This window comes from Lepidochelys olivacea, assembly GCF_965140295.1.
Source record: "Lepidochelys olivacea isolate rLepOli2 genome assembly, chromosome: 8".
NCBI lineage: Eukaryota > Metazoa > Chordata > Testudines > Cheloniidae > Lepidochelys > Lepidochelys olivacea.
The window spans coordinates 61,564,750-61,577,717 of record NC_140418.1 but is presented as its reverse complement, the minus strand read 5'-3'; the positions used below and the strand labels follow the sequence as shown (position 1 = coordinate 61,577,717).

The 12,968-nt window shown below is 39.2% G+C and overlaps 1 protein-coding gene across 1 annotated transcript in view; it reads right to left on the bottom strand.

The window, feature by feature from the left end:
- Positions 1–12,968, bottom strand: part of CDC73 (cell division cycle 73) — a 163,059-nt gene that overhangs the window by 34,007 nt on the left and 116,084 nt on the right. Inside the window, exon 11 of the mRNA XM_084637564.1 lies at positions 1,642–1,699. Coding sequence (XP_084493690.1) covers positions 1,642–1,699 — 58 coding nt within the window. The remainder of the gene's footprint in view (positions 1–1,641; positions 1,700–12,968) is intronic.

The following is a 12,968-nucleotide window of genomic DNA, read 5'->3' as shown; positions in this document are numbered from 1 at the left end:
TGCACACTGCCCCCTCCTTCCCTCAGGGCATGCTGGGAACTACAGCTGCCAGGAACCCTCTAGCTCCATCCTCCTCCCCCGAGCAGTGTCTTCTATGTGTGAGCTGGGCTCTGCCAGGACCCCTAGTGGTGGCGAGCAGCACTGCAGCCCATTTCTGTTGGGGAAAGGAAATTCTGCACGCTCGTTAATTTATACAAAATTCTGCATTGCACAGAGGCGCAGAATTCCTCCAGGAGTAGTATGGGTTTCAGTATAATGGGGGCCAATATTAGTCTGAGACACTGTACTGTTTGGATTGGGATTGTTAAATGGCTTCTAGGTATACTTAGTCTTGCCTCAAAATGGGGAGGTGTTCTAGATGACTTTTCAAGGTCCCTTCCAGCCCTACATTTTTATGATTCTATGATTTTGATGCACAATATGTTGTGTGTTATGATCCCATCAGTAATTATTGGGGGGGGGGGATTTTGGGGTCCACAATTCTAGTAAGAGTTTTTGCTCCTGCCCCACTACACCGGTTTTCGATTTTAGTCAACACCGTTCCACTATACCTCCACTCCCTGATTTCGTCCCTTTCATCCCCCTCATATCCCTAATTTTTCTCTCAAACCCACTGTCTCCCACTCTCACATTTTCCTGTGCTCTTACTCCTCTCCCATCAATTCCTCTGGTCTCCCAAAACACAAAAGCTGTCGTAGCATGTAAGCCACCAATATTATAAGGTATTCAAAGGAAGCCATGATCTTAGCTGGGGTTCTAAGAACTACCGTAACGCTAATTCTACTAATACTAATAATATCTGGATAGCACCTATCACATTTTTGCATGCTTAGTGAACAACAAGAAAGGGAATTTGTGGAAAGGTTCTTGAAAATTAATAGGAGTGCCCAATGCATGACTAAGAAATAAATCATGCCAAAATGGCATTTCTCCCCACCCTTATCACTGGGCCAAGAAAGTGCTTGGAAGAACTATACTATCACTGAACGCATTTGTACCAGTTACCAGATTTTTCCTAGCTCTAACAGGTGTAGTCATATTGAAACTTTGTCATGGAAGTAGTGGTAAATAGAATGACTGCTTGATTTCAACATTTTAGCTGCCATTCTCAAGAACTACAGCATAGAAATTTACTACTACACACCATTTCAATGCTGGTATTAAATATTTTCAGACAGTAGAAAGCATAGGGGTTTTTTGCTTTAATGGTTCACAAGAAATCAGCTGTTGAATTCAACTCAAAATACCACCCTCACCCCACACAAATACCTTAAGTTTTGGGCACCAGTAGCTCTTGAATTGCTAGGTCTAGAAATAAAAGTTTTATGGTGTGCCAAAGTTTTCAAAGCATTCCAAGAGTATATGGTATTTGATTCTAGCTATGGTAGTTCACAAGAAGTCAGACTGTAAAACTGCCACTAGTCCATCATCCTAGCAGTGCTATTTCTGTACTAGTTCAGGGTGAGCATAGCTAATCCCAGACCTTGGACCACTGCAACAATAATATGTTAATTAATACACAGTGGCTATATATTTCCAATACATATCTTAACAAAATGTATAAGGATTTTAGCTACAATCTTGTCCTAACTCAAAATGCTTTCATTCCAGATAATACACAAATAAAGTAATTCTGTTTACCTGGTCTTGGCACAGGCTGTGCTGCTGGGGTTTGAGTTTTCCTGGCAGAAGCACCTTCCTTTAAAAAGAAAAAAAAAAAAAAAGAGTTAACATTTACATGAATGGCTTTTCTCTTATTCAGATTTCCTTTTAGTTAAATGTAAAACAGCTTTTTAATGATGTTTAGGACATAACATTCTACCAACAACTAAATATGCAGAAAACTCTTCACAACCACTGTTTTGGACTTAAAAAGTCTGAAAATTAAAAATAAAACCTCTTTGCACGTTAATGGTCTATCCAAGGGAGGTCAGTGTCATTAGATAGGGCAACTGAGGCAGAAAGGTGAAGTGACTTGTCTGCTGGTGTCAAATATAAAGGGAAGGGTAAACACCTTTAAAATCCCTCCTAGCCAGAGGAAAAACTCTTTCATCTGTAAAGGGTTAAGAAGCTAGGATAACCTCGCTGGCAAATGACAAATGAGGAGACAAGATACTTTCAAAGCTGGAGGGGGCGGGGAGAGGAACAAAGGTTCTCTCTATCTGTGTGACGCTTTTGCAGGGAACAGGAAAGGAATGGAGTCTTAGAACTTAGTAAGTAATCTAGCTGGATAGGCGTTAGATTCTGTTTTGTCTAAATGGCTGATAAAATAAGCTGTGCTGAATGGAATGTATATTCTTGTTTTTGTGTCTTTTTGTATCTTAAGGTTTTGCCTAGAGGGATTCTATATTTTTTGAATCTGATTACCCTGTAATGTATTTACCACCCTGATTTTACAGAGGTGATTCTTTTACTTTTTTTTTCTTCCATTAAAATTCTTCTTTTAAGAACCTGATTGCTTTTTCATTGTTCTTAAGATCCAAGGGTTTGGGTCTGTGTTCACGTATGCAAATTGGTGAGGATTTTTAACAAGCCTTCCCCAGGAAAGGGGGTGTAGGGTTTGGGGAGGATTTTGGGGGGAAAGATGTTTCCAAGCGGGCTCTTTCCCCGTTATATATTTGTTAGACGCTTGGTGGTGGCAGCAATAAAGTCCAAGGGCAAAAGGTAAAATGGTTTGTACCTTGGGGAAGTTTTAACCTAAGCTGGTAAAAATAAGCTTAGGGGGTTTTCATGCAGGTCCCCACATCTGTACCCTAGAGTTCAGAGTGGGAAAGGAAACTTGACAGCTGGGAAACCTTGGTCTAGAAGCAGAGCCAGAAATAGAACCCAGGTCTCCTGAGTCCCAGTGCAGGGCACTGCTCTATCCACTAGGAAACAGTGCTTCTCCTTTTACATATGATCACTTGGACAAGATATAATATGTGAATGAAAGTCGATGACTGTCCACATCAAAAACCAAAACTGGTATTATTCTCTGAATCTACTCATGAGATGCTCTGGACTGGAATGTTATGGCCAGGATTTTGAAAGGCATTTCTGTTCTGAAAAGTCTGTATATAAAAACTGTACCTTCTTGTTCAGTACATCTGAGCTTGTGTCTTCCCTGTCTTATCTGTTTACTTTAACATAGAAAAACAAATCTGTACCGCCACTCTTTACTCCTGTTCGCTCTGCAGAGCCAACACATTAGCCAAGAGTGAGCCAATTGTAATTGGCTCTGAATCAACATTAGAGTTGTTTCAAATGGAAGGACAAATTCTGTTCTCATTCCTGTGAACAGATATTGGATATAAAATCCTTAGATAATGCACAAATGCAAAAAGAAGGACTAGCTTAAGTTTACAGATCTGACTGAATAATCATTTTTTGATATGTAAACTGAGCATACACTTGATCTGGAAATCACTGAGACATTACAAACACTGAACTGCAAAATGCCATTGTTATGAAGTGCTCAGCAACCCGAAATGGGGAACGATTTTCAAAAGAGCTGTATGAAAGGGACCTCATCACATGATTCCCACATGGATATGTAAACAAGTAACACTGTGCTCTGTAACTAAGAAAACTCATCAGTAGGAGACTGAAGACCAGGAGCTACAAGATCAATGACACTTTTAAAGTCACACAAACCCTCTAAATCTTAACGTTTCTCCAATGGAAGTTAAACCCCAATCTTGATCTACAAAACTGTGTGATACGAGCACAAGGATGCATCAGTTGTCAACTTTCTAAAAGGCTCAAATTCAATCAGACATCTCTCCACTGAAGTTCAAAAGAAAATGCCTGATTAATTACATATGGGTAGGACTCATCTTAGTATACAGTCAGCTTCTCCAACTTCTAAAGCAACTACTCTGCTGCTGACCTTGATGCAAGGATTTAACTTCCTTCTCAGAAGAAAAGGATTAATGCTGAATTTCTCTGTGCTGTTTCTGGTTGGTTAAAATACCATGGTCTATGCTGGCTGCTACATTAACTTTAAAAATAATTTTTGCAAGACATGCTGCATCTCTGCTCTGGACAAGCTATTTTTTGCTACTGTCCTTTCAGAGTAACTATTCAACTGCATAGAAATTGATACAAGTCCAAGCATTGCACTCTAAGGGCAAAGCAGCAAGCCAAGCTGGCAAGAACAAAGGATGGCTACCTTAGAGAGATCCCTTGCAACTAAAGAACAGCTGGAATGTGAGACTCAACACCCCTCTTTTGTTTCCAGAGAAAGTGAGAAGAAGATTTCCGCAGTCCATTTTACAGGGAAGTCAATGTTGCCACAAAGGGGTTTTAATTGTATATTTTGAATACCAAACTTCATGTTGCCTCCCATAAACTTAATGGGAAAAAAATCCCAAATTAGTAAATTTCCTGAAACACATGGATGGGGGTGTGGGGAGAGAATCATAGCAAGCACCCACAGATAAAGACAAAAGCTCACAAACACAGAAAAAGCCATAGCTACTCAATTTTAAACAAAGTTTTCGATCATACCTGAACACTACTCTCTCTCAGACTTTGTACAGAAGTCCATACTGTTTGATTTTCAGAGAGTAAAGTCAGTCATATTTATACCACATAGCCCTTCCTCAAATTGTTGCCTTGTTTCCCCCTATCATATTAATATAATTAATTAATTAATTATTAATGGAAAAAACTTTTTAAAATACCAGTTAACCAACCTGGAAAAGTCATCTGTTTGTGCATAAGAACACACAGCTCTTATGACCCACCCGCTAAAACATGACAATAGAAGTAGTGGAAGGTGGGAGAGGAAAGAGTACAGGAATGCAGATGCGACATGCCAAGTTGAAGAAGTCTGCAAACCTCCAGACACATTCTAGCATGAGAGCAGAGTTTCAGCATTTTGTGACTAAGTTTTTGAGGAAAATCACTAGACTTCCACCAACAGGACTGGGCAAGGCATACTACATTCTTTGTCCCTGCGACATGCTTAACAACTTGAGTACTTCCAGCCAAATATACGGGGAAAAAAGGGAACTAAATGTAGTAAACTACTCCCATTCATCTCAAGTGTGTGTTAACTCTGAAGCCTAACAAATACTAACATTGTCAACCATGTTCACTGCTAGTCATTTTAGCAGAAGCTTCCAGCTAATGGAAAAGGAGGGAAAGGGAGTTAGACTCCCAATTCCCATTCAGTGAGATTTGGTTACTTAACTTCCTTTGGCTGGCATTTTCAAGGGACGATACATGGTTTTATGCATTGTGGTTGCATATTAAAGTCAGAGAGAGATGGGAGAAAACGTCCGAGGGGAGAAATGTCTCCCCTGTGTTGCTACATCAGCAGAGCAGTTAAGTAAAAAAAGCCCAACAAAACCTGGAAAGCAGCATCCTATACTGAAATGGATTTTGAATGTGTGACAAGAGGCACAATTAGCTCTCATCTGACTATATGTTAATGCTACAAGTGATCACTCAATAGCAGAAGGATAAGAAGTTATTTTCTAGAGTATGAAGCCCATTTTATACCATGCAATAACATTCACTAATCTTCCACATTTTAAAGAACCATCATTTAAGCTGCATAGGGAAAATTATGAAACCTGGACGAACACTATACAATAAAGGACCCGTAAGAAAGCAGTACATGCTTGAAATCTTGGATAATACAGGACAAGCAAAAACGAAGTCACCTATTCATTAAACAATCAATCACTCTTCTAGTATTAGCATTGGTTAAGGAGGCAATGAAGCATTGCTAACCACACAGCTCCATTCTCTGACATCCCAATTTCACACCGTGTTCTACGAGCGCTGAGCAAATCCCCACTACACAAACATTATGTTGTAGTTATAATACTTCTAGCTAGGTTAGACAGGATGGAACTCTTTAATAAAACCACTCCTTAAATCAGTCATAGGAGTCACTAGAGAGAGGGCACACTCAAACCCAAGGCCTGAGAGCAGTAACAGCACCTGCCAGCTATACAGGGTGGAGAAGGGAGATTAGGAATCTAACAGTCAGGCTTGCAAGGCAGTGCTGATTACTAGCACAAGGCCAGCTCCTAAAAATCCCTCTCCAAGCTACCCTGGATAAATCACTTGTACTTATGTTAAAACCATATGGCACATTTCGAAAGGACACAGCTAATTCATATTTACTGTAGAACATTACGCACCTTCTTCAAAGGCTAAAAAAGAATTTTTATGATAAACTGTTGTTTTGAACAGCATGCTGTCTCATAGCATCTGTTTTCTGATGGGTAGCACACAGAAATTGGCACTAAGAAGAATTGTACATCTGATTATCTTAGTTTTGTGGTCTTGGCATTATGAATTATAATGGAAAACTTTTGTTCTGTAAAACATTTTTTGTAGTTTATATGTATGTGTGGTTTCTTTCTTCAATAGAATATACATACAATGCCAGAATAACATGAGTACAAAACTATCCTGAGGATATTATGATTTCCAAGGGGCACATGTTTTGCCCTGATTTTTCATCTTTATTGTAGAGCAAACCAATGATCAATGATTCACACCTGAAGTCAAAGGAAAAATATAAACAGCACCAAATAACTAGAAAATGGAAGCATTTAAAACTGTGAAGTGCCAAGATATCTGATAAGTTGTGCTGTAGCAAATAATTTCAATAATTCTATTTAAATGAATGGATAATATACAAAGGTGACCAGCATCTGGAACGGGAAAAATATCTGGACTCTTCAGAGAAATGAAGAATAAAGAATTAAGGTCAAAGTAAGGATTGCAATGAAGGAGAGAAAAGAAGCACAAAGAGGAGTTCAACCACGATTCAAAAAGCCATCAGCAAGCTGAAGACTCATGCATGAAGTAGTACAGAAATACATGGCTAGGAGAGGAAAAGAAGCATTTTTCCCATCGAGTAATAGAAAAAGCCAAGAACATTTTGTGAAATTGTCTATTATTCAAAACAGTGAAGGAATAAGACTGAACAAGAAGCAACTGAGACTCTCCTCAGAGTATGGGATCAACGACAGGAAGATGGTGGATGAAATTTACTTTAGACAGCTTACAAAGATCCACCACACCAAGCATTCCAACTTTTCAGTAAAAACAGCTAATGAATTGTTGACAACTGATAAATACTCCTATAAAAAGAAAAGGAGTACTTGTGGCACCTTTTCTTTTTGCGGATACAGACTAACACAGCTGCTCTCCTACTCCTATAAAAGACATCTTACTTCAAAATTGCTTTATTCCACCTCATTTCCCTTTAAGATTACTGATGATTTAATTTTTCTGACCCTCACATTAAAAACTATGCAAAGCATGTAGTAGGAGGAACAATTATTAATATCTGTTTAACGAGTACGAGATTTCAATGCTACTTGTTTAAAATTTCCTGCAATGAGACAAATGTATCAAGTTGGAGAAAAATACATACTAGCACAAAAGTCATACGCATGATAATTTTGCTGCCCTAAAAAAGAAAAGTTACTGATTTTAAGTAGAGAATAAATAGAATAATAGAATAGCAGGGTTGGAAGGGATCTCAGGAGGTCATCTAGTCCAACCCCCAGCTCAAAGCAGGAACAATCCCCAATTTTTGCCCCAGATCCCTAAATGGCCCCCTCAAGGATTGAACTCACAACCCTGGGTTTAGCAGGCCAATGCTCAAACCACTGAGCTATCCCTCCCCCACAAAGTTATTGCGCTCTCCGTTGGGGAATCGAATCCCAGTCTCCCGCGTGACAGGCGGGGAAACTCACCACTAATAGGGAAAGGGGCAGGACCGCGCACATTTCAGTTGTTGTTTGCAAGTAAAAGTAAAGATTCTATTGTTCATTGGCTGCAGTTCAGTTTAGATGTCAACAATCACTACAGATACATACTATAATACTACAGTTTTCCGGGGGAGGGGAGAGGCACTAACTTGGAAAATTTAGTTGATATAGTAAGCATCACGAGAAGTAGCAATGATCACACCTATTGAACGAATGACCCTCATTGCCTCATAGAAGTTTCTGAATATCATGGAACATTTTTGCTCAAAGGATGACATACCTAATTCTTATGCATAAATTGTCAGATTGGTAAAGAGAAGATTATGAATATTCATAAACAAATTCAGTAATTAGTCACAAAACCCTGTAATTTTAAAAACACAAATCTTCCTTAGACAGGCTTCTTACACAATATTTTAATCACAAACAAGTTAGTTTAGTCTTCCTAATTTACCTTGCAACATTGTATTTTGCCAACTCACGACTTAATCAGCTTTCATTATCTGTTTTCCTGTTCCCAGGTAACTACCATTTCGTTTTTAGGCATGAGTATCAACTTCATTTATTATTACATATTCAGTCACGCAGTAACAGCACCCAATGTATGTGTTTTCAGCAAAGAGTCATTAATTCCATTTCAATGCTCCTTGCTCCTGTAGTATCAGACTCAACAACTCAAAATATGCATCAAGAAAACTTTAATCTTAAAGCATATTTCTCACAAACTTCAACTACATAACAGAGCCTCTGGTGAATGGCCAATGGGTACTGTTGTATAAATTTAGATGTAATAAATGGGCCAAAGGTGTTAACATTACCCAGTCAACGTCCAACATTAAACTGTGTTAAACAAGGTTCAGAGTTTGATATACAGAGACCTCAGCCTGCTTAGAACCACGGCAAACACACACTGAAATCCTTTTAAACTTTTATTAAAGGTACAGAAAAGATGGAAAAACAAAAGTATTAAGTAAGGCTTTCATTTTAACATTTCTTTCCCCCTTTAGCTGGAGAGAGTTTTAGAAGGAAAAAAACCCTTGTTTGAGAGCCTCTTAGTGGTATCAAAGATGGCAACAACTGTCCTTTTTGGGAAAAGAGAAGTAGTTAGTTGAGATGAACTAGAGCTGTTGCTGTTAAAGTCTGAAACTGTTTCATGCCAGATGGTGTATGGAATTCAGCTGGAGCTGGTAGAGGTGGCAGTATTATCTGTGTCCCTCTTTCCGGCCCAGTCTGGTCAGGACATCTCTTAGGATTAGGACCAAAAAGGAGCAGTGGCCTCAGATAGCAGCCATGATGGTGAAATTTGCTTTAGTAGCCTCAATCTTTTCTTCTGTATCTCCCCTGCCCCAGTCTCTCTCTTTAAGTACACACAAAGAGAGTGATGAGTAGAATAGCCCATCCACTCATTATTCCCTCCACCAATTAGGCCTAATATCAGACTCATCATTTTTGGTTCACTAATTGACAGTTCCCTGTCTTCTGTTTTTACCAAGCCTGATTACAACAGAGTTCTTGAATTATATCAATATGGCCTTTTTATTTGGACTAATACAGTCTGTCTGGTTCTCTTGCACCTGTTTATAACATTCATTATTGAAAGTAACTTGACCTATCTTCCGTCATCATTTGTTATTATAAATTGTTGTATTCTGTAAATGTTTACATACTTTTTACAATTGAGCGCACAAAGTAAATTTATTGGCCCAATTATCACAACAGACCTGTACCAGTGGCATAAATAGAAAATACAATAATGCATCTAAAATTTTGACTCTTTGACTCTTTGCACTCTTTGAATCAAAGAAACCAAAAGATAATTTCTGATATTTACATGTCCTTGAAATTAAGTTTTTTGTTATGTTCTAGTCAGCTCTTGCTTTTTTCAGATATTTTTCTATTTTGGCTTTAAAACTTCCTAAACCACAACCAGTCTCTCATCAATCATCATATGGTACATTCCATTTTCACAGTAAGATTCTGGAACTAGATGTCAGCTAGTGAGTGCAACTTTCAAAATTTACATACATTATATTGTTGCTCATCTGGTTTTTATATGAAAATCCACAATCTGACTGCACTGTTTTCTACCTTTTGAAGAAAACAATTTTAGCAGCAAGGGACAGAGACTTAAGTCTAGCTATGCATAAAGCTATTATTTCTATCTTTAAAAACCATCGAACCTATAAATTGTGCATGAAATCTGTACACACAACTACACCTTCCTGTCAATGTAACTCTATCTTGTCTTCCTCTGATAGTTACACTGACTTGCTGCATCTTATTTTAACAGAGATAGCAAGTTCTTTAGACAGTCTCTTACTATGCATCTGTACAGCACTCAGCACAATGTGGCCCCAATCTGACTTACTTTAATACTAGTCAATATACTGAGTAGCTAGAAATTCTGAAAAATAATCGTATTTGGGGAATATTTTGCAGTACAACATCACAGCTTATCATTAAGGCTGCAAGTTTGTCACGGAAGTCACAGATTCTGTGACTTTCCAAGGCCTCTGTGACTTCTGCAGTGGTCACCAGGGGCAGTCTCGGGCCACCACACCCCCGTCCCCAGAAGCAGCAGGAGTTTGGGTGTGGGAAGGGGCTTGGGGTTGGGGCGCTGAAGGGGGGAAGGCTCGGGGCAGCACTCATCTCCAGGGGTTCCCCGGAAGCGGCCACATGTCCTTCCTTCATCTCCTAGATGGAGGCATGGTAAGCCAGGAGGCTCTGAGCACTGCCTCTGCCTGCAAGCACCGCCCCAAAGTTCCCAGTGGATGTGATTCCTGGCCAATGGGAGGTGCAGAGCGGGTGCTCGGGCACCTCCGCCTCGGGGCTGCAGGGACATGCCAGCTGCTTCCAGGAGCCACGCAGAGAGCCAGGCAGGAAGCCTGCCAGCACCTACCCCCACCCCAGAGCACCCACCAGCCCCTGAGCCACCGCCCTCCTCCTCCCCCCTAGAGCACCCGTGGTGCCCCTGGGCTGCCTCCTGCCCCAGAGCACCCAAGTTTTAGTCAGGGGTATATAGTACAAGTCATGAAAAGGTCATGGGCCATGAATTTTTGATTACTGCCTGTGACCTGTCCATGACTTTTATTAAAAATACCTGTGACTAAAACGTTACGTTACCTTACTTATCCTCACAAAAGCAACAGGGAGTTTCCCAGCTGTCACAGATTTAACCAACTCTAGTCATATTAACTAAGGCTATTAATTTTACGAAGTATACTAGTTTTTCCTCATATTCCTTAACCTAAAATTGTCATAAGTGAATTAAATTATTTTGTGATGCATTATTCTTGCTTTTTTTTGTTGAATTAATTTGCAAAATTCAGAAACTGTCAATGGAATTCCCTGTCTTTAGTCAGGTCCCACTGTACACTTAAATACTGACTATTTCTAAAGTCTGAAGGAGCATTAACATTCATAGTTTGAATTATCTCCGTTGACTGGTGAATTGACAAAGTAATTTTCTTTAAGTCTGGTATTGCCATAACATAAATCATTACTACAATTTGGTAAAATACCCCTAAGATTATAGGACAGATATACACTGTGTTGTACAACCTTTTCCCAAGAAGCATGTTTTATTTTTCCTTGGAGGAATCTTTTGAGCATACAAGTTAGCTTACACTCTAATGTAGTACAACTTGGGTGGGGGCTGATTATTTAAAAAGAGATTGCTTATTGTTGCTATTTAAGTCATGAATTACAGCAGTGAGTGAAGCTTTCAAAATTTGTACGCCTTATATCACTGCTCATCCGGTACCCAAATGGTTTCTATATGAAAATCCACAAACTGATTGCACTGTTTTCTGACCTTTTGAAGAGAACAGTTTTAGCAGCAAGGGACAGAATTGACAATTTGATGCCATCTTGTGGCTTTCCTAATTGTGGGAGTTTAATTCTCAGTCTGATCCTTTCAACATTTTTGCCCTTTATCGCATTTAAAAGTAAACTTGTGCTAGAGTTTTACTCAGAAACATTAAAATTTAAATACATCCACACTACTGAAATATAATGTAAGTGCAGGTAAAGAGGATAACATGACAACAGAAAAGAATAACAACTTGCATGGTCCATCTTCAGCCTGGATATATACAATGTAAAACAGTTTTCCATATTACTGTCATGATAGCAAGCCTTATAATTCAACATTTCATTCAGTTTTTCTACTTATTAAAAGTTTTGACATTTCAATCATGGGCAAGAATAAAACACTTCATCTGACAGTAAACTTGCAAACCCCATAAATATTGAGGAACATATACCTATTCAATTTCAGGGAGAACAATGTATAAATATCTGATCTGAAACTACTACAGTATTATGATAGGAAAGCTGTACAAAAGGTACGTGGTAGCAATGACCAGAAAAACTAGAGAACCAAACGAATCAAATCTAGAATTATTGTTGAATGAGCTTCTGTACTTTGAGAAAGTGAGAGTTTACAGTCTATATCAAGTATACATTTTTGTATAAATTAAGTTTTATGTGCTTTAAATTACTACAAAAGAGATACACAATAAAAGGTGTAAAGACAAAAATTGAAAAGACTTAGAGGTGGTAAACATGTGGCCTGCTTGAGACATCCACCCCATCCCACATTAATGATTCAGATTCTGTGAAATGCAAGATGTCATTAAAAAAAAAAGTTTCTTGCCCTTATATCTGTGGGTGGAAAAAACCTTTTTAAGTATGAACCAAGCACAAACTCCTCAAATGTAAACTGCCCCCCATTCATCTCAGTGGTGCATTTTCTGTTAAGTCAAATGATTCTGTCAACCACATGATTTTTAAATATTTGGGGAGTGCAACTTACACAGCTTGTCTGTACAGTTCTGTGCAAACAAAGTGCATGTGCATATAGTCAAAGGGCTGAAATAAATTCAAGTCAGAAAATGCCTACCATAATTTTATACTTTTACTACTGAATCCTACTTTATTTCATTGTATTCAGGTTCTTAGACCAGACTCCTTACTGTGGTAACTGAATGCAATTGGGCAGGGGTGGCCAAACTTATTGACTCTCCTAGCCGCATCTGATAATCTTCAGAAATCTGAGCGCCGGGTGCGCCTGCTGGGGGGAGGGGAGGCGCATGGCTGGGCTCTGGAGGTGTATCTGGGCCAAGTGGACCCCATGGCTGGCCTCTGGGGGGAGGGGTTGTGGGTGTCTGACCTCCCCCCCCCCCCCCCGGGCTCTGGAGGTGAGGGAGAGAAGAGGGCAGAACAACAAGAATTGGGTTGTCA